The 22,903-nt window shown below is 41.5% G+C and overlaps 1 protein-coding gene across 3 annotated transcripts in view; it reads right to left on the reverse strand.

Annotated features, from left to right (window-relative positions):
* The window catches only part of macrod1 (mono-ADP ribosylhydrolase 1), a 101,970-nt gene that overhangs the window by 25,520 nt on the left and 53,547 nt on the right, over positions 1-22,903 (reverse strand). For all 3 annotated transcript variants that reach the window (XM_041048243.1, XM_041048245.1, XM_041048244.1), the window contains exons 4-5: positions 15,404-15,433; positions 4,759-4,875 (exon numbers count right to left, since the gene is read on the reverse strand). In XM_041048243.1, the coding sequence (XP_040904177.1) occupies positions 4,759-4,875; positions 15,404-15,433 (147 nt within the window). The remainder of the gene's footprint in view (positions 1-4,758; positions 4,876-15,403; positions 15,434-22,903) is intronic.

The following is a 22,903-nucleotide window of genomic DNA, read 5'->3' on the forward strand; positions in this document are numbered from 1 at the left end:
CTCTTTCCACCTTTCTCTGAAAGACAGAGGGGCAGTTATTCTAAACAGGAGGACAAGAGTAGACGGAGAACAGGGGGGAACAAGATGCCGATGCTAAAAGGAGCGGACATAATTCTTTTCATCTGAGAGCAGCAGCAAAGACGTTCTTTACTCCCTCTCACTCCCGCTCTCCAACTCTCTTTCCCTGAGCCAAGCAACACTGGAGATTTTTTTTTTTAGCCCTTTTTTCTCCTTCGAGGCGAATGAATTAACTGAATGAATTAACACCAGGGCTGCTGCCGCTATGATCATCATCATCACGCTCCTCCTCATCAGCAGCAGCAGCTTTGACGAAGCTTTTTAACACCTAGAAGGATCGCACTGCTGACGCCGAGGCAGGAAGAAGCAAAGATGTCGACAACCTTGTCAAAAAAAAAAGAAATAAAAGAGGGGGAAAAAAGTCTTTAGCCCAGAGCCTTGTCAAGTCTCTTGGCACTACTAAGGAAACCTTACTGCTGCTGATGATAGGAACAAAGGAGGAGGGGGAAGGAGGTGAGATGGGGAGGGAAAGGCGGGAAGAGGATGGGAGTGAGATGCGAGGGAGAAAGAAGGAACCAAATGTAGGAGTGAGGACGAGAAAAAGAGGGGGGGCAGAAGAGGTAGAAAGGTGAAAAAGTGTATGAGAGAAACAGGAGGAAGCAAGGTGTTTAAGTTGGTGATTGCGACGGGCAGAAACACCACGTCTTCAAAGAAAGAGAAACAGACAAGAGAGAGCGACAGGGTGACAGGCGAGGCAGAGAGATGGAGGTCTTGGAGGAGAGGAAGAGGGGGAGTCTGGAAGAGTTGCAGTGAGGATTTTAATTAGCGGTAATTGGCCACCGAGGGAACAGAAACTGGGAGATGGGAGGCAGGGAGGGAAGAGACGGGAGCATAACAGCCAGTTTTTGACAGAGTGATATCTCTCTTGCTTTGTACCTCTCTATTTCCTTCAGCACTTTTTGTATTCATGCCTTTCCATTTCCATGTTGTTTTCACTCCATCATTTTCCACCTCCAACTGTGTTACTACCACTCTCGGCCAATTTCTACCTAAATGCAGTAAACTGCAAATAAGCTATAAGGTGTTTGGCACATGATATAAAGATAAAGCAATGTGTACAGTTGTGTTGTGATGTGATGTGATCTTTATGGAGCTTTACACAGAGTTTCAACTCACTGGTTTTTCCAGCCACTGTTTTTGTTCACTCACACTGTTTTCATGGCATCATTTTTCCATCTCACCAGCACCAAACAGATATTTTTCTAAGGAGTCAGAAACACATCTCCAAGTGAATGACAACGTTGCTCTGTGTCTGCCTAGCAAACACTGAGCAGACGTTTTCAAGCAAGTTTGAAAAAGATCAACTTAAAAGGTGATAATATGTCACAACTCACATTTTGCAAACAGTTGTGGCTTGAAAGCACTTGAACTCTTAAAGGATCAGTTTTGTGCTGTATTCAGCAAAGTGGCTGCTGAGGTCTAGCAACGCAGGTAACAAATGTGAGCGGTCAGACAATTATACAGGCTGGGCACATATAACATATACCAACACAGTGAGTATGATGTGTCAGTTGATCACTAAAGCAAGATCTAACGGTGTCTGTATGTCTGCAAGCACTGACGTCACTAAAGCAGAGTGCTGGCTTTACTGGATGTGAATGTGATCATGGTTCTGACCTCATGTTGTCAATCTCTCTCTCTCTCTCTCTCTCTCTCTCTCTCTCTCTCTCTCTCTCTCTCTCTCTTTCATTCTCATTGGACCCGCCCCCTGCTCCTTCCTTCCCCAGTGTGTCTTGATGTTGTATCACAGTGCTTTTGGCAGGGGAGCGAGGGCCAACTGGGGAACAGGTTAGTAAGGTTACAGCAGTGTTTATCGGTACACAGGTGAGCTCTGGGGCGCTGGGTTGTCTGGGCAACACGTTCAGCCCACGCTCCCTTGTCTGGCAACTGCAAAACACACACAAACACACACCTACACAAGTGCAAAAAGCTCACAAGTGAGCAACACACTAATTTCATGCACACACAAAGTTTTGGTCGAAATGTGAATTGAGGCAGGGCCTGCTTTAAATTTTCCAGCTGTCATTTACCAACATCCCAAATTGCACGTGACACTTGCTAAACAGCAGCAGTAGTGTGCCATGCACTCCGGGTGTTGCTAGGTTACGGTACTGGGATGCTGCCGTCTAAGTGGCTGCGGGATCGTCGACGGACACTCTGCATGGGAAGGCTGACAGCAGGTCCTCTGGACCATTTGGCGACTCGTGAGTCAGACACTCCTGAAATCCCACATCTGGTGGCAAGCCCATACAAATCAAGATCAAAGTGTTGGCTTTGAGATTGGACCTGTCTCTCAACCTCTCTGTCTCTCCCCTGTCGAGTTTCATTTTCATTTCTCGCTCTTTTCCACATTCCACATTTTCTCACATAGTCCTCTGCCTGCTTTGTTATCTCTCCTTTGCTTTCCCTCTGTTGTTGCTGTCTTGCCTCTCTCCCCCTCCTGCTGAGAGCTAATCAAGCCCTGTTGTGAGTGTTTAAGCATTGGGGCAGATGCATGTTGAATTATTCTTGGGACTTAATATTTTGTCTGGGAGGAAGACCCAGTCTCCAATCCACATGCTGGGTAACAGCCACACGAGCGAATGCAAGGCAGCAAGGCTCATGCATACACTTGCACACACACCCACACACCGTTAGTCAGTCAGTGAGTCAGAAAGATAGTCAGTCACACAGATACCACGCTGACAGATAGTTACAGGTAAGAGAGTGATAGGACCTGACAGGCAGCTCGAACTGTATACACTGATACACTGCACTTAATGCAACACAGGCCCGAGTAAACACAGGACAGTATGCATGTACACAGTATCATACTGTGCCAGCAAGGGAGAAATACTCATGCACATAATTACAAGCTCAAGCACACACAAATACACACGCAAGAGGACACACTGTGACAAGCAGCAGCATCCTCTCACACACATAAAAATTACAGCCAACATCTTCAAAGTTAAACAACAGAATCAACAAAGGAGAACAGACAATGTACGAACTCAACTCCTCCTAATTCCCTCCTGTCTTCAGCTCCCCTCACATCCGTCCCCTCCCCCACACTGCTTCGTTTTATTTCTATTTTTTTATCACTATCCCACTCCTTCCTTATCTATCTCTTCTACTCCTGCTCTCCATTCTGCCTTGAGCTCGCCTTTATTATCGCTTCTCTCTCCTTTTTTCTCTTCTCTTCCTCTGTGAACTTAAACTCTCCATGGAACCATAAGCTGATATCACACAGACTCAGTGCTCCTTTAATCTCTGTCTCACACGTTCAAACACATACGTTCACACACACCTGGGTGGTCATTATAATGTACAAAGCTTAGCTACTGCATTATTTTAATACCTACTAGCGTGATGCTGTGCATCAGCCATTACATACAACATCAAGTTCAAAATTGAAGGGGTGGAAACTGTCACACAGTGGCATGTGAATGGTCACACAGTGGCATGTGAATGCTTTCAACTTTGTATAACACTATACAAACAGTTTGAGACAATTAATACTCTGTGAGTAACTGATTCAAAGTTTGTTATGATGAATAATCTGTCACATTAACCCGGATGTTACAATAAGAGAATTTAAGTACAATGCTGAATGAGTCTGCACTGATTCCAAACAGTCAAATGGCTTGTCAGGAAAATAAATAAAATAAAATAAAAGCACTTGATTCTTTGGTTGAAATGGCCACCAAGCATAGACTTTTAATCTAGACAAAGCTTCAGGCTGAGAGCCATTGGATTAAATGACTACTTGACTAGCAGTTAATCACAAAAATGCCAAATTGTTTTCTGGTTCAAGCAACTCAAATGGGAGGACTTGCTTCTTTTCTGTGTTTTATGATTTTAAACTGAATACCTTCGAGTTGTTGTTGGTCAAACAAAACAAGTCATTTGAAGAAGTCACTCTTTCAGGGCTTTCAGAACTTGTACATTTTTGACTAATATTTAATTATTTCCAAGACTAAACAATTAATCAACTAATAAGACAAAAGAGCTCCAGATTAATCAATAATAAATATACTTGTTATAAACAGGAAGGAACTTTAATCTAATTTTGTAGTTTTCAGAGTGTTATTTTAATTGAAATTTAAACCTTAGTCACAAGTTTTGACCTGATGTCTCTTTTGACCTTTCAGAAACAAAGTGTAGTTATTACTGTTCAGTTCCTCTTAGTGTCTACATCGAGCATTGATTCTCTTCTCAGACTCACAAGTTGTGTTTTAGACGTAAGGAGAGCTGGAGGAGCTTTTTTTCTGAACTAAAAACACCTAGAAAAGCTTTTCCTGTCATGTTGAATCTACAGTTTCATCACATTATACACGCTGCAATGGAGTGCCACTTAATAATTGAGTGCCATTTACTTTGCTATAAATGGAAAGCAGCAAGTGACGTTATTATGGATACCTAGATGAGTTTCTGCTGGTTGTTGAGTTTGGGCTGAAAAGGAAAACTGATCTACTTTAAGGACTTACTGCCAAAAAAAAAGTTATTCATGAGGCTGTTTAACATTTATTTCTCTTGGGAAACTCAAATGTGCAGCTTGCTCTTTTTCCAGCAACACTTTGCATCTCTGTCGCACTTTCCCCACACTTTCACACCTGGAAGCAGTCCAGTACAACCGCCCTGAGCAGCCTCCCTGGAATAGCTGGAAGTTGCACAAACATTCACACACTTTATACTTACACTTTGCTGGAAGGCCGTAGCTGCAGGTGATCTTAGCCTCTCCAGTCTCGCACCCGTGGAGGGAAGCGCACTCCTTTTTTAGCAATGGACCTGCAGCGTGGTGGATCGCTCCGTCCACTGGAGAGGAGACAACAAGAGATTCAGAGAGTTGGCCTACTTATATGAATCCCCTGCAATCTGAGTACTTACAGAGAGTCAAAAGGTTGTTTGAAGTCCAGCAGACACATTTACAGGCGTCAAAGCTTAGTGCTGAAAGGACCTGGATAATGTCAGCATTAGTGCTGAACAGTAGAATTTCCTGTCTTCTGCAGGTTGTCAACTTTTCACCCCAAATTCTGGGTTTTTTCTTTTAATAGGTCAAAGCATCTGTCTGTGTGTGTGTCAGTCTATTTAATGGATTTTAAGGCTACTGCAGTAGTTAATTGCTCGATTTAATGTGTTATTAAGGACTCAGCTGACTCTGACTTTTTGGTCAATTAGTCTTTATTAATTACATTTTCATAAATCTACATAATATTCAGAAATGTGTATCTATCTTTGATCCACTCCACATCTAAAGACCGTGACTGTGTTCATTTCCAGAAGGGCAATGATGCAGGAAAAGCAATTTTACAGCTGTGCCGATTACAGTTTCAGTCAGAATCTTTGCACCCCTTGCAGTAGGATACATTTCCTCAAAGTTAATATTCATACAATCTTGATTACAACAGCTTTATTATTATGAATCTCTGCATTATGGATCCAAGAAAACAGCATTTAGCTTCAACTAAATCCAACTTGAAACAAAAAAAGATCAAGTGTGCTAAAGCAAAACAACAAAAAAACTAAAGAATCTCTCCAAAATGAATGATTCTTCAAAGCCAATATAGTTAGCATCAATCCAAGGAGGAGAAACCACACACATATGACACTTAACAAATTCTATAGTGTTATGGTACATCCAAAGAATGAGGTAATATATACAATTATCGCATCAGAGTTATGAATGAATCACACAGGCAGCCTGAAAAACATAAGTTCAGGCTGTGCTACTTTGTGTTGAGCAGTGTTATATGCAGCCAAAGTCATCGATTTGTTGTGATTTGATTGGCTTGATGGTGAGCAAAGTTACAGAAAAGGCACAAACAGGAGACCCAACCTTGTCTCCTGGAAATTATGTATATAAACTGCTAATTTACAAAAGTAAACATGTTTTGTAATGCTGTCCAATTTTAGGCTTTTATATGAAGGTTGAAAGTAGAAAAATTAAAGGAAATATAAGGAACAAGAGATGAGAAATGACATGTAACAATGATCAAGAACAAACTGGGGATGCTGTGGTTCATGGTTTTCGCCTTAAACCCCTGGGACACCAAAGCACCCAGAGGATATATTTTTAATGACAACATCTGCAAAATGTAGGCAGGGTGTGTACATCCAGACTCAGACTCCTTACGACTTGCATGCTGTTCATAATTGTAGAGCTTCATACATTTGAAAAAAATCTTAACGTAACCTGTCAATGTATTTAATTCATTTTCCCTGTAATATTCACTTTTGCAATACAATAGCAGAGCCAGCAGCTTAATGATTAATGTTTTTTTTACGGTTATCTTTGTGCACTCACAGTACTTGAGGAAAGATAGTCTTCTTGGTTAAATAATGAAAAAGTCAACAGTGACCTGGAGCGCAAGACTGGATGGATGTATTCACTTTATTAATATTTTAACCAAAATGACGATCTTTCCTTAAACTTAACTAAAGTACTTTTGTTTGTCTGAACCTAACCACACAACCAACCTCCAGTGTCAAAGTTGTGAGCTCTGTGCAAGTACACCCACTGTCGGCCCTGACCACCTCTCTACGCCTTGCGTGCAGCTTATAACTGCAGAGCTTCCTCCACTCTAAAACAATTTTGCCACTCAACAATTATGTTTCCCACAAAATGTCACCGGCAAAACAAATTCACATATACTACAGTATAAATGTCATCTCTACAAGACAGGGTAGAGACTCTGCGTATATTTAAAGATCCTTTTGTTTTGAAAGGATACTGAGGTCTAATGTAGAAGTCTGAGGTAAACAATTCATAATTAACCCAGAATCAAACACATCTGTCAGGAATGAGTTTGTCACAGCACTGTGAGACTTGTCAGCACTTTGTGAAAATAGTACAATAACACCCATCCATATGTCACAGCTCAGCATGTCGGCCTGTAGCTCTTATCTCTGTCTGACTGTATGCAGGAGCAGCTGTTACAGCGGTGTGATTTGCCAAACTGAGTAACTCCAGGCAGGGGTCTGGTGTTATCTGAACGTTATTGAGTTAAGTTGGCATATCACATGCGGTGCCGAGCTGTTGTGTGCCATGTCATGCTGTGCCATGTTGAACTAGGCCACATTGTGAGCTAAGCACAAGTGTGAAGGTGTGAAAGGCGAGCTCTGAACACTGGCTACCTCCTAAGGGTGCACAGAGAAGGAGGTTTAGATACCATACTCAAGCTGTGTGTGTGTGTGTGTGTGTGTGTGTGAGAAATATTACTGGTGTGCACAGCCTTGTCAAAGCATACATGTTACTGTAAACAGATGTATTTTAGTGTGTATTTTTATGGGTGCAGTGTGTGTGTCTGTGAGTGAAGAGTCCTTGAGGTGACATGCACTCAAACTGCACACACTAAGTTTGAAGCAGCCCAACTCTGAAATAGAGAACAAGTGTGATAAGACGGAGAGATGGAAAAGAGAAGGAGGGAAGATGGGAGGGGAATAAGGGAGAGCAGCAGATGTAAAAATAGTCTAAGGGGAGATAAGGAAACAGGATAGAAAAAGGGCCAAGAGAAGCACAATCAAAAGAAAAAGGAATTGAACTGAAATGTAAATCAACAATATGTTTTGTAAGGTATGTTTCTGCGTGTGTGTATTCGTGTGTATTAATGGTGACAACTGCCCATTTCCCTCAGTCTTCATGGATGGACTGCAGAGCCTTGAGACACAGAAATGCTTTTGAACCTGTCTACTGCTATGCTCTCAGTCCCACGCATACACAACTGTACGTGTGGGACTGAAAGTGTGGGACTGCAATGTGCGGTTGCAAATGCGGCTGAAAAACACGCACAACACACGTACACAACAATACACACAAGCGCACGTATGCGTGTGTGCACATACAGCTGTAAATACAACTTATCGCCCAGATTAAGTAACACGTGTCCTAGCATAGTGAAGACGGTTAATTTAGGAGTTTAATGACGTGTACGGGCACTTGATCATAAAGATGTCTAACCACTAATCCCTGCGTGTTACTATAACCCTCAGAAACCTGAGTAATTCATTGTATGTGCACTTTAAGGCATATGTCCCCTTACTCTGGAATCAGGGAGGGATCCAGAGGGGTGGCCAAGGCTGGTGCCAAGGTGAGAGGTAGTTGGCTTGTTAGTGTCACTGATGGATTACTGAACAGGTCAAGTGAGGACAGATTCAGGCCCCTGGACCAGAGCCTATGTATGAAGTGACTGATAGCATTTGTTGTTGGGGGAAACGACCACAAAGAGGTCTAAAAAACGACTAAAAAGAGATGCAAAACATGACAAATTATCACAAAGTGACTCAAAACAACAACAAAGAGAGAAAAATTACCACACAGTGATGGAAAAAAAACTACAAAGAGATGCAAAATGGCAATAGGGACACACAAGACGACCACAAAGAGACACAGAGAATGCTTGGCATCTTCATTTCTCACACTCTTATGACAGTCTACTGAGAATCTTTCAACAAGTACTTTCCCTAAGATGTCCACAGTCTGGTTGGGGATGATGATGAAGACTCTTTCAGACTCTTTTTTTCTCTTTTCTTGTTGTTTTTGTGTTTTGTGTCCATTGTACTCTGCAGAGAGAACTCGGTGGGCCCCACGGCTGACTGCCCGCTGGGGTTACAATTGTCAAATTCAATGAACCCAAACTTCTAAATAATTTCTGCATTCGTGATCACCATGTTAATCGGTGGGTACATGGAAACATTACTGTAGTGTCCATGGTTTTTTTTTTTTTTCTTTTTAAATTTCAGGTGGTGAACAGCTCCAGACTGCAGCCAACACATCCTGTCCTTTTAGCTGCAAACAACATCATTTTGACAACACACTGCTACATTCACGTTCACATGAATTGCACTTTGCGCATTCAGCTGAAGAATCTTTTGATGTTCTCATGTTTAAGTTAGATCGCTCCTTGTCAACTGGAGATGAGAAGAGACGAAACAGAGCAGGCTGCTGTCTCCCTCTCTCTGTCTCTCATTGGACACTTACTCAAACCTGCTGAGCAGGGCAAATAAATATCCATACACCTACTCAGTCACTCTGTGACTCCGCTCTAATGTAGAGAGCTGTCCCTCTAACTACACTCACTGAAGACAGCCCAAGTTAGCTTTCTGTCAGACTGTGGTAACTTCTGACTCTGTGGGAGCTGGTGTAATAGCGCAGTATGAGGACTGTATGGTACAGAGTAGATTCAGACACTGTCCTGTCACTTCAATGCAGTCTGAAATGTGAAGGGGGAATTCATGAGCAGAGGGGAGTGCAAATGAAAGATGTGCTTGAAGGAAAGCTGCACCAGCAGTACTTCCCTATGCAGGTGTGTTACTGTCTGGGTTGGTCTGTGACTGAAAGTATCAGTATTATTTATTATTTCTACAGAACAATATCAACTGACTCCATCTGGAGAACCGTTCAAATTCAAACATTTATTTATTATTAAGATGTGCTCTGTATTGATATTGCCTGTTTTGTATTAGGGATACTCATACCTTATTTTGGCTCTTTTGTTTTTTCGGTAACATGCCACTGGTACGGTACTGGTAAAGGTGATGTGACTTGTGTTTTTAGCCACACTAGCATCATGGCTCAAGGGATGTTTGAAGGGTAGTCAACCTACCACAGGCTGTAATATCTCAACAAATATTTAAAGGATTGACATGAAATCTTTCACAGACATCCGTGCACCCCTCAGGATCCGTTATGACAAGATCAAGTGTCATAACTTTGGTGATCTCTTAACTTTTCCAGCACTATCATCACGCCACAACTTTAAATTTTCCAATTTTCCCATCAGCTGTAGTTTAGTGCTAATTAGCTGTTTTTTTTTCCAAATTGCATACCAACAAGCTAAACTAAGATGGAGAAAATGGTAAACACTGTCATTGTGAGCATCACCGTGAGGATGCTGATGCCTCAAACCTGTGCCAAAGCATAGAGCTGCTACACTGGCTGTTGTAGAATCACATAAAAGCAATTTTTGCTTCTTAAAATGCAAAACATTACTATTTGGAATTGTTAGCAGAGAGCAATATACAAGCTGGAGACACTTATTTTTCTATCCATTGAGTGAATCTTTAATCGTCTATTTAATGCAATAAGTAAACACTCAGAATGCAGGCATTCAGCTAAAAGGATTTCAGACAGAGCTTGTTTTCTGTGACAATCCATCGATACAGCTCTGATTTGCTTGTGACTTGTCACTGCAAATCAATTTCCCTTTGGAGATAATAAAGTCAAACTTATATCAGCTTAATATATAATACCACATATTGGTATTGATGTATCCCCTCATTTAACCGGTGCAGACAGGGGAAGCCCTAACCAAATTAGCATCACTGCAGTGTCAAAGGATACTTGTTCATACTCCACTGACTCCATTGCATGCAAATAGAGTACCTGAACTACTCAACAATCAGCCATAATTGGCTACACCTAATGCCACCAACAGGCATCAACAGATTATAATGAATTAGTCATGAATTTAATTTATATTACTCAACACAAAAAAAATCTTTTACGAAGTGTCAAACTAATTTCCATATAAAAAAAACGCATTCATTATTTAGCCTTCATTACCATACAAAATCGTATGATGGGACCCAAAGACGAGACAGAGATATGAAAAAGAATGGAGAGATGGAGACATATACAGACCGAGAAAGACAAGACGGGATTGAAGAAGAGAAGAGAGGGAGGGAGGCTAAAAACAAAAGGGGAAGAGATGAATATTAAACGGGGATTCAGAGAGGAGAAAGGATAAAAAGGATACAGTGGATGGATGGATGCAGGAAGGGGGGTAGAAATGAGTGCTTTGGCTTCTTTAGACCAGTCACCAGCCAGCTAAGCAGGTGGCTGACCAGTTTAGGTGCTATCACATCTCCCTCACAGGCTCTATATTGACTGACTCTGGGGGAGAGAGGGAGCCAGAGAAGTAGGGGGACTGGGAGGTGATAATTGGCGATATGCTTACCTGGCGAGGAGCCTGCAACCCCCAGCAGGGCACACAAACAAACACAGACGCACGCACGCACGCACGCACACACACACACACACACACTTCTGCCTGCAATGTTATAAGCCAGGACAATCTTTACCTCCTGCAAACCCCCACCACTTACAAACACAACCACGCACACACAAGAAAACGCACAAACACACACATACAGGTAGATTGACATTAGGGGAAAACCAATCCTGAGGTCTCTCCTATGGAATACTAATATGGCTGCCCTTGCCAGCCGACCTCTTATAGGCCAAACAGGCTGTCCGTCAAACTAATGGGGCGGAACGCTGGCATATTGCTTTCCCACAATCCCTCAGCAGAGCCAGGACACTCATTTACTTCAGTCAGCTTGTTGCCAAGGCAACATTTAGGATGGGTCTGGTGGTGGATGCACGCATGCACATGCACACTGCTTCACACACAGTTGTATATATGCACTTGCATACACAGAAACGTAAACATGTATGCACATAAACACAGAGCAACCTGTTAAATGCTACTATTATGAACTTATCCGTGCGCGTGCACACACACACACACACACACAAACACACACAAACATGACTGTTGCTAATAGCAATGAAAGAGGCAAATTTATGTATGCAGCTGAGACACTGACAGTACTGTCTGCATGTGGAAGGTACACTAAGTGCTCTTTGCCGCTTGTCTCATCTCTGCGCTCCAAAACCAATCTTCTGCTCTCTCCCTTCATTCACAATACATGCTCTCTTGTTCATTTGTTCTCAAAGGCAAGCAGACAAGCCTATCCCGTGCCTGCATTTTTCTCTTCATCCAGACAAGGAGGAAGCAAAGAGCGCAGTGCAGACACACAGGGACCGCAGCCGGGAGTGTGCAGGGTATCAAACCCTATCCCCATCCTGGAGGATTGATTACAGATGTCAGCACACACAAACTCACCCCAGCTTTTTAGCTCTGCAAGAAATCCAGAGCAAGAGAGTTTTGCTGTTTTTTTTAGCCCCACTGAATCAAAAAATGCAAGTGGATGAAATTTTAATTGAGATTGTGCTCATCTATTGTGTGCTGGGTCTGGATGTCTTAAAACACCTAAGCCAATCATAAGCAGGCAGTGTCTTCGTGGCTGGTTCACATCCTGTGCGGTCTGTCCCCACAGACCCAGAGCAGGATCTCCGATGCCAGCTGCCTGTTTCTGTTTGTTCTGAGTTTTTAATCTTAATCTTAATACAATGCCTGCATGCCATATGTGCATTAAAAGACTTACTGGATGTGATATTCACTGCTGTTCAAGGCTAAACATCAACCATGCAGAACTGGCAACTACCACAGTATCCCAAAACCTCAAGCCTTGAGATATATTTGTAGTTATCAAAATTCAAAAATTGTGTCGTCTCCCTCAAGCTTCTGATGCCGGTGGCGACTGTTGACAATGAAGACAAAGTTAAAGAAGTTGAAAAACTAAGTAACACACATCTCACAAAGCCATCTGCCACTGCAAACCTTCCCCTAACTGCTAATACTGCTCTGTAACAGTGAATGAATGAACTTGAAGGCAGAGATTGCACTGTGGTAGTTTCTTATTAAGAAATTAGACAAGGCAAAATAAAAGTTACATGGATGTAACTCCAGTTATATAAGCACAGCGGAGTGCACCAACATTGCTCAGCATTACAATGTAAATGAAAAAATGTGAATAAATACTTGGGGGAACATAATTAAAGCATGATACAGCCTGTTTATGAACAATACACCCGTGTAGCATTGCAGCAGTGATTTCAACAGAATATTGGATTAATGTTGACCTGATAGGGACCTCCCACTTACACACAAAATATATCCAAAACCAAGCAAATGCTAGTGAAGTGTGAGTATGTCTAGAATGCTAATTCATGTACAAATCAAAATATCTTATGACTCACCAGCTTTCTGTGGCTTGAAATGTGGTAAATGGGTTTAGCCTGTTTGGTGTTTTGATGATGGTGGTGGAGAGCGCTTTGGAACATGTCGGTCCAAAATCTCCCATAGGTGTTCAATTGGGTTGAGATACAGTGGCTGTGAAGGCCACAGCATTTGATTCACATCATTCTCACACTCATCAAACTATTCAGTGACTCCCCCTCGGCCTGCCCACGCCACACAGCTGGATTGGATTTGCTGTGTTTCTCCACTCATTTATTTTTTAATTTCCTTTAATTTCTCACCCATCACTATATATATATATATATATTTTTTTTTTTTTTTTTTTTTTATATTTATTGATTTATTTATTTATTTTTTGTAAAGCTCATGGCAACTGGCTGACTGAACCTCCAAAAATCATCTGGGTTTTCTTTTCTATTTGGAAAAATCAATCAAAGCAGTGAAAAGTTGAAATTGCAGATAAGCTCTGGAATAAATGAGCAACTGCAGCCAGTGGACATAAAAAAAAGGTTAATTTCCTGCCCTTGAGTTTGTTGTTGATGCGCTGCCTGAGCTCAGCACTCCTCCAGATTGAAGTGAGAAAACAATGTCGGCAGGTGTGCGTTTGATCTAACTGAATGACATTTACCCAGGTACCCTTGAGACTGAGTAGTAAAGCACTGTAAAGACCTTTTGTTGCCTCTCCTCTGATGAAAAAAAAAACACTCACTAAAGCTGAATGAACGTTTGGTTATTCAGTACAGTGTGTGATCTCGGCAAATGGAGATGTATACCCAATGATTTTTGTGTGTTTTTCCACTTGGCTCTCTTTTTTGCATCTGGCTGTCCCCAGTGACTGCCTTCCAAAAACTATTGGACCTTCACTGCTTTCTCTTTCTTGTCTTCCCACTCTAAACATCATCTCCCTCCCATCTCTGGTTTGTTCCATTCTTCTCCACGTCTCTACCCTTAACTCTCTCTCTAATTAACACCTACTGTAGGCTCTATCTGCCTTAGAAAATCCCCAAGGACAGAGCTGGAAAGAGAGACAGTGAGAGGGAAATAAATACAATAAGAAAGAGATGAAGCCAGTCAACTTAGCAAGAGAGACACTTGCAAAGAGTGACAGAGAAACAGACAAAAAAGACAGATGTAGATGGTCGTTGTTGGATATGTAGCCTCCTCCAGTCAGTAGGTGGAAATTTAATCTTTAAAATTAAAACAGATGTGGTTAAATTCGGCTAAATAAATGAAAAAATTAAAATAACTAAACAGGGTCAAACAACATGAACACATTTTACATAGGCACAAATGCCAACAGTTTGATGCATACACACACTCATGGCCTCTCTAGAAACCATCTGTCTTTGTAGAGCCATCAGAGACTTCAGGACAACATCAAACGATCTAGATCTCGAGATGCTTGACTGCATGTATGTGTGTGTGGAGCTACAGGACACAAGTGTGTGCAGTCCATGGCTTGAGGCTCAGCTGGTGTATTTCAGTAAGGATGGAGCCCGCCTGTGTGTGTGTGTGTGTGTGTGTGTGTGTGTGTGTGTGTGTGTGTGTGTGTGTGTGTGTGTGTGTGTGTATGCTAAGGACTTACAGCTTCAACAGAACACTTGAGGCAAGCAAATGTACTGCTATGAATTGACATGTGAAGGCACAAGCACATTTACCTACACACATACAGGTGTGCCGCTAGATACATCACCATGGAGACTGGAAAGTAAAAACGCATGCATGCACACACACATACACACACATACACACAGGCATACAAAGTGGAAGGTTAAAAATGGCAGTGCAAGTGAGATGGTCTGAAAGGCTAAAGCTGTTTGCCCAAATGAAGGAAAAGAAAACATCCGCAGGCAAAAGCACCAGCACCCAGATTTGCAACCATTAACAAGTACACACACAGAGGTTGGCTTAGAGTGTGTGTGTGTGTGCATGTTTGAGAAAATGTGGCTGCGGCATTAGTAGTACAGATTTATTACAAGTATCGATTAACCGTGGACGTCCAACATCGCACGCACGCAAGCAAAGCACTGAGTCAACAATACACTGAAAAATGACTGTTTATATCCACAGAGCTCGACACCCATAAATTATGAACTATCGACTTCGCACCTGCACGCACACACAAACACACAGAGAACATGGGCACACAGACACACCGCGCAGCATGCAAACGCACCTTGAACACCTGCCACAACAAAGAGCTACCTGCTACCAAACAAAGAAAATACAGAGAGACCGACCACACATGGAACATAAAACACTCACACATACACACACTTTCTGGCTGGTACATTGCACTGCATCATCTGATTAAAAGAAATACGACATTTCCAATTATTTTGTGCCCAGAGAGGACTATTTGCACCACAAAGCTGTGTTATTAATAACAGCTGAGGTCTACAAGCATCTTGGCAAGCACAAGCACACACAACCAATGGATCAGACAGGTTGTGACTTACCTCCACCTCCACCGAGCAGAGTCTTGTTGGCTGAAAGAAAAACAAGAAAGGAGAAATATTCATGAAAATAACGTCTGAAAGCATTACAACTACAGCTGAAATAATTAAACAAGGAATCAACTGGTGGAGGTGCAGAAAATTAATCATTTAGGAAAGCAAAAATGGCCATATACTGTATATGGCTATATGATAATCTCAGGTCCCAGCATCTCTGATACTGCTTTACATTCACTGAATAGCTCTGGGTTTTTGGACAAACAAGACACTGAGCTCAGAACATGACATTTTTCACTAATGAATTGAATAAATCCTCAACAGATTAATCAGTTATAAAAATAACTGTTAGTTGCAGCCCTAATTACAACTAACACAAAATGTAACACTAACCACTGATGAAGTCAAGGTTACATTAGTAGTTTTAATTACTGGTTTGCAACAGAAAAATCCCTTTTTCACTCAGTCAGTGTAAAACCCAATTAGCTGATTAACTGATCAGCCAACCATCAGAGAATTAATTGGCAACAATTTTGATAATCAATTATTCATTTTCTAATTTTTCAAGCAAAAATACCAAACATCCCCTGGCTCCAGATTTTCTGCTTTTCTGTTTTGTCTCATAGTAAATTTATTGTATTTAGGTTTTGGACTGTTGGTCAGACAAAACAAGACATTTGAAGATGTTAATTATAATGAACATTTTTGAAGATTTTTTAAAAAGAATCATTAATCAACAGATTACTTGACAATGAAAATAATTAGCTGCAGCCTAAATAATACAAAATGCAGCACTAACCACTGCTGAATTCACTTTGGTAGTTCTGATTGCTTGTTTGCAACAGAGACCATGAATTCCTCTGTTTTGTGGTCATGGATGACCTTTCCCCACAGTGTTAAAAAACATTACAATACTTCATCACTACATTTATTAAAAGCACATTCCTTCATTTGTGTTTTGTGTATGTGTGCTGGTCAAACTCTCCCAAGACTTAATTGTGTTTTATATCTAATTGGGTGAACTTTTGTGTGTATAAGAAAATAACTTGAGGCTTTTGCTTATATTTACTTACTGGGGGGATAAACATGCTCCACATTTGTCCTTCAGAACATAATTTGTTATTGCTGTCAGCATTTCTCAACAAGAATGGTTCTCAATCCAAGTCCTCAGGGCTCACAGTACTGCTGGTTTTGCCAACCAGCGAGTTAATTGCATTCACCTGGCATTGCAGGTGTAACTCAGTCCCTGATGGATAGATGGACAGAATGGGAACCAGCAGGCTCTGAGCCCCATCAATGAGAGCTGAGAAGCACTGCACAATAAGAACAAGTAGCTTCACTGCCGGCAAGACTAATGAATAAACTCATGCTGAGGCTACAGTCCAAAGGAAAATAAACAAGTCTGTGATAAGAAACCGACAAGGCAATATGGTTCAATTTGTCTTTCAGTTATGAAAAAAGTCAATCATACAGCAATTTTCTACCTGGATAACAAGTGGGCGACTGTAGCTTAAATAAAATAACAATATAATGAGCTCTTTTTCCCACCAAAGAAAGCAGTGAATTAATGCTAGCAGCCTGACTGACCAGTGTGCCCCAAATCATTACCTTCCCAGTTTGAATCAAGTCACCGCACATGTTTAAAGACTGTAAATTGCTGGCAGGATGATAAGGCTGGCTGCGGCTGACATATGCGATATCCAAGAGTTTTTCTCACCCACATATCCATAAACGTGTGGAGTCAGCAGCGCTAGCCCGGGGACATCTGCAGCGCGTTCAGAAAACTGAAACCTGACCACAAACTCATAAAAATCATGTTTTTCTATTGTTTCTCTGCTCATGGATCAAATTTTGGTTGCTGGGACCATGTTAGGAAAATCTGATAAGCACATAATCTCTTTGCAAGGGAGAGTTACCAAGTTACGTCAGAACACACAGGGGACGTCTCTCATTTTAGTTACTCTTTGCCAGCAGGCATTGTGCCAATTGGGTACGCACTCAGATAGTGTATCAGGCAAGTTGGTTTTAGAGAGGGAGGCAGTGAGTCTAAATCCCACAGCTGTCTTTCTCTCTTAAGATTCCTCCACTCTTCAGTATCTTCACCATCCCTCATTGCCTCATTAATGGTAAATCTCACTTAATTCCACCCTTTAAACACACTATACTTCTCTGTATATGTGAATCACAGTTTCACTACCATCTCCCAAAGTGAATATCTCCACTCTCTAATTTGAAAATGTGCAGCTCCATCCAGCGTGAACTGGAAAAAAAAAGGAAGTTATTTAATGTGACAGTGTGAGACTATTTCAGGTGCACAGCTTGTTTGAGAGCTGATAGATCTTATGATGAACTGAAATAAAACTCATTCGGGTGTAAAAGCGCAGACAAATAAAATGTCTCCATTACAGTAAGTCTCCCATTTATCCTCCAATGATTAACTGCAGGCTGTACATAAGAGTAATATCACATACTGGGTCTTGTTAATACTCGTCCATGCTGACTAACATGCCCTAGGCCATGTGAAGTACATCTGAACTCCTTACTGGTGAAAGGTTTTCTACTTAAAGAAAGATCCTGCACCCAAACCACACTTGTGAACTGGTGAGCCTGCCTGAGAGACCAGGACAGGGTTGTCCAGGCTATTCATAAACCCATCACTACATTTGTGTGCAAAAGTCTGAGCATTAGCTAATTTCAAACTAACTGGTTGCTAAGAGACACCATCCAACCAAGTAACTATTTTTTAGTTTTTATAACAAAGTAAGACTGGTTTTAACTTTGCAATGGTACATTTTGACGGACATCATAGGAGACCAGCCTCACACTCAGAGACCAGACTAACAGGTTGTCACAGCTTAACTACCTACACCCGGTGGATAAATCCCGCCCAGGTTATCAGTGAAAAAAAAAAAAAAACACTAAGGCTTTATCCTTTGCTGCACTTCAAATGAAAAATATGGCCCTGAATGCTTTTACTGTTATGTATCAGTTTATGATGTTAAATGCATTTCAGGACTTATCTTCTGATGTAGTGTTGAAATGTTTTTTTTTCCCACTCACTTTCCTACTACCTGCCTTGTCTACATATGTCAGTTGATTTTCCCATAATGTTATCGCAATAAAACCCAGAGAACACACTCACAGTGACAGTGAAATTTCTCCAGCGGAGGAAAAGAAAATGCTACTCAGAAAACAACATGTTTTATAGCTGCATCACCTTCTGGATTACCAAGGCTGCCATCAGTGTATAAATCTGTATCTCCAGCTCCTCTGCAATGGGTTTCCCCCCATTAAAACTGATGAACGCCTGCTGCAAAATGGTGTGTAAAAAGAGGTTCCTCTCTTTCTTTCTGATGGACTGACACCGAAAATCTGGCGGTAACTGATGTTTTTAGATTGCTGATTTTTTTTTTTTTCTGCAATCACACTCCATTGTAGCGGCTGGAAATGTCTCTGTGAGAGCTGAGACTGTCTGTGTTTGGACAGCTATCATCATAAATAAGAAAAATATACTTCCAAATGCTAGCAAAATGGCCCCAGAATTGAAGGGTACACTGTTCGCGGCATTGCATGGATTTTTGTAATTTGAAGATTTCCACACTCATTTATCTATTGAAACAAATAAAAGAAATATCAGTATGAATAACAGTAACCTCCAGGACGGCCCGTGTCATGTGATCCTGTAACGGCCTGAACGCTTAAAACAAAATGTGTGTTGGATCATCTAACCAAAAACAACTCATTAAATTAATAATTTAAAAAATCAAGACAGTGTGTTGGTGAGGCTGTGGTGCTTCAGGTATCGGTGAGACAGTGAAATATGATCCAGGAAGTCCAGTTAGTATAAAAGATCAATGGGTCTGATGGCGAATCAGTGCCAAAACTCATGCACTGTGGTTTAAAGTATTATGAGAAAGGGTTTTACTGCTCTGGAAAGTTATTATGGTGGCAATAATTTTCTCTTTCATTGCAGCAATGAAGGTGTAAAACAGTAGAAATACAGCTCACTTTACAAAGTAATCTACCAGGAATGTGGGCATAGATGCATTCGATAAGCCAACGCAGCACCTTTTTGGATGAAGCTGAAAAATAAGCCAGGTTCAAATGTTTTGCCGGATCCCTACGCATCTCTTTCAGATGAATAAATGGAATGTTTTGCTGTTTTTTTTCCCCCACATAGGACTAATGTTGGTCTCAACACAGCCTAACAGCATCTGAAACCCTCTTTTCCCACGCCTTTCCAACATTGGCCTGAGGCAGCTGTGTCCAACACCCTCATCATGTTTATAACCTTAGGAAACACCATGAATACCTTCAAGACAAGACTGAGAGTGAGCACCAGTATCCCTACTTGTTCAGTCTAATGGATCAAGACAAAGACATGCAGAAGACACATAATTCTTGGACAGAGATCAGGGAAGCAGTCAGGAGGAAACTTTGACAATCTGATTTTCACCACACTTCCACCTTTAGATGTGGTCAGACAGCATGTGTAGTTTGTTCCAGAACACTCTTAACACTGCTTGTCTCCCTGCTCTATGTTTCACTGCCATCTAAAAAAAAATGTATCACACATCAGCGTAGTGTAGACTGCTTAAATTCTTGAAGTGTTACAGTATACATTTTCTGAAAACACAGTAGATGTTTACTGAGTTCATAATCACTTCCCTTGTTGGCTGCACAGGCAGTTCCAAAGCTATAATCCCACAACCTATTTTCTATTTTGCCTTTCAGACAAGGAGCGCTAGGTTCAAATTCAGGTTTAACCATGTTACAAGTGCAGAGTTCATTTTTATTTTATCTCCCCATTTTATATTCACCTTGCGTGTAATCTTTATTCATGGGATTATATAATTATTAAGATTGTCTTATGTAAGGCACAATAGACCTATGATAAATTATCAATGATCCCGTGTAATACTGCTGTTCTCTGTGTAGATACATAGGTGCTAGAGAGAAAAAAAACTGACTGGGAGCCCCTGTGGGGAAACAAAAGCATCAAAGCAACGAAAATACTCATGTGTATGCACAATCACGCAGTTGCAGAGATGTGGACACACGCAGACACACACATGCTCGCATACATGGAAACATACAAGTGCACGCACACACACACACGCACAGAGGAGTGTGAACACTAAGACGTGCACACACCTACACTACACTTGTCAGCAGCTACACATATATATATATATACACACACACACACACACACACACACACATACAAATGCAGACAGTGGCTTTTCGGTGTTTGCGTAACCATGGCGACGGCAAAGCCCAAAGGTTTGTTACTGAAACCTAGTTAATTAGAGAGAGGGAGAGAGGGAGAGAGAGTAATGTCGATACTCGAGGGAAAGTGTTTCACCATCTGTTAAAACCCACATGTACCCTCTACACGGTCGAGTGTGGATTGAGTGTAACTGCGTGTGCGTGCGTGTCAGAGTGTTTGAGGAGCGCACACGCGCTGGCCACAGTTGCTGCATGGGCAAAAACAAACACACGTAACTCTTCTCCCATGGCGCTGAATACATAGAGGCTAACAGTTTCTTTCTCTTATTGGTATTAGATGACTAATTGGAATAGCTAATACTGAAAAGCTAAATAAAGCGTGCTAGCATCTGCTGCCGAGACACACCAATTATCGGAGCGGGGAAGGGATGAGGGTGATAAGTTATACAACTACACACAGAGCGAGAGAGAGGGAGGGCAAGTTGACAGGGAGGGAGTGGAGGAGGAGGAAGAGAGTGCTAGGTGTCGGGGGACGGAGGAAGGGCTCTGGAGGGGGGGGGGGGCGAGGGAGGGAGGGGTGATGGAGAGCGAGTGAGTGAGTGAGACAGAGACGAAGTGAAAGAGAGTTGAGGGTGGAGAAGGGAGACGCAGGACTAAATTTTCTGGGAACATAAAACAACAAGATGGAGTGTACTTCTTTCTTGGGAGGTAAGTAATCACACTGAGGGGAAGAAAGGGAGAGAGAGAGAGGGGGGGGGGGGGGGGGGGGGGAGGATGGAGGGTTGGATAGATTGATGCATCACTGAAGGACAAGAGTTAAAAGCTTAAAATCAGGCCAAACAGAGGAGGAAGAGGAGCAAGAAGTTGGCTGTGACAGAGAGAATACAGACTGCGGTTTGACTCAGAGTAAAAATTAGGTTTTAATCACCTATGTGTTGGTGTGTGTGTGTGATTATGTGAGAGGTAAGGAGCAATGATGATTATGATCATGGTGATGATGAAAACAGGCACAAATATCCTTTAGGTGAAGCTCAGAGTTAAACCAGTCTTCTGTCTTTGCTTTGTGGCCCTCCATCTTATTTTTCTTTCCCTCTGCTCTCCGCACCCTCTCCCCCTTATTCCCCAGGCCCCAGTGCAACCTGTTTGTGTATTCCTCCCTCTCCCGCTCCCCCTCTCCATCCCTCTCTCTCCTCTACCCACTTGTCCTAACCACCATTATACCTCTTTCAGTCATTTAATTTCTAGCCATCATTTAGTTGGTCCACTTGAGAATGCCAATCAATTTGCTGGTGTCCTTATGGAAAAAAAAGGGCAAATCTACTGATACATGCGCAGGATAAATACAGACACGGTTCGACACCTTGATCTGAGATTAAATAAGATTATACTACGGCTAAACTGATCCCTAGGATGAAATAAAACATCACTTTTTCAGCAGAGGAAGGCATTAAGATCAAGAGAGGAAAGTGAGCTTACAAGAATAAAGAAAATACCAAGATAGATCCTTTGCTTTTAGTAACAAATCATTCTATAATTGATTAATTATATAATGACATAGCATTCGGATTAGCGATCGGCTGACCCACCCTCTGTGCTAAAAAACAAACAGTGCAGCTGGACCAATATAGTGCTGCATAATTAAATGATGATTGTAAAAATTTACCAAGTCTTTTAGTTTCTTTGAAGATAAATGCATTTAATTGCACTTCCTTTTGTTTGCATCTGTGTTTACAGGGTTTTTATTGGATTTCCTTGGCCCTTCAGCAAATGTAGCTCACTGTGAATGTGTTTTCAAGCTTCCTGCAGTCTTATTCACACCTTGATAAAAAAAAAAAAAAAGAGCTGTGTTCCACCTCAAGGTTGTGATTTTGACATACAAAGACCATGCAGTGAACAGAGAGAAACACTGTTTCATCTTTCAGCAACACAGACATATCACCGTATTAGAATTTGTACTGCTGCTTTCCAAAAATCTACATTTGATGTGTGACAAAAAAAACCCTACAGCAAAGCTTGTATTTGTTTGATCTAATTTGGTGTGAAAGTAGATTTATAAGTGACGTGTTGAACCAAACATTGCTAATTGCCTATAGCTTCTTACCATGCTTTCACACCTGCAGCAGCAAAACGACACCAAGCAGCTGACAGTCACTCATCATGACAATGAGTGACAAAGGCAGAGATATCTCAAACAAATTAGAAATGGGAGAAAGTTGACCAGGGTTCATCTTTATGCAAATAAGCAGTGATGCAGTGGTGAAATGACGGGTAGATA

Source organism: Toxotes jaculatrix, chromosome 10 (assembly GCF_017976425.1).
Source record: "Toxotes jaculatrix isolate fToxJac2 chromosome 10, fToxJac2.pri, whole genome shotgun sequence".
Lineage (NCBI taxonomy): Eukaryota > Metazoa > Chordata > Actinopteri > Toxotidae > Toxotes > Toxotes jaculatrix.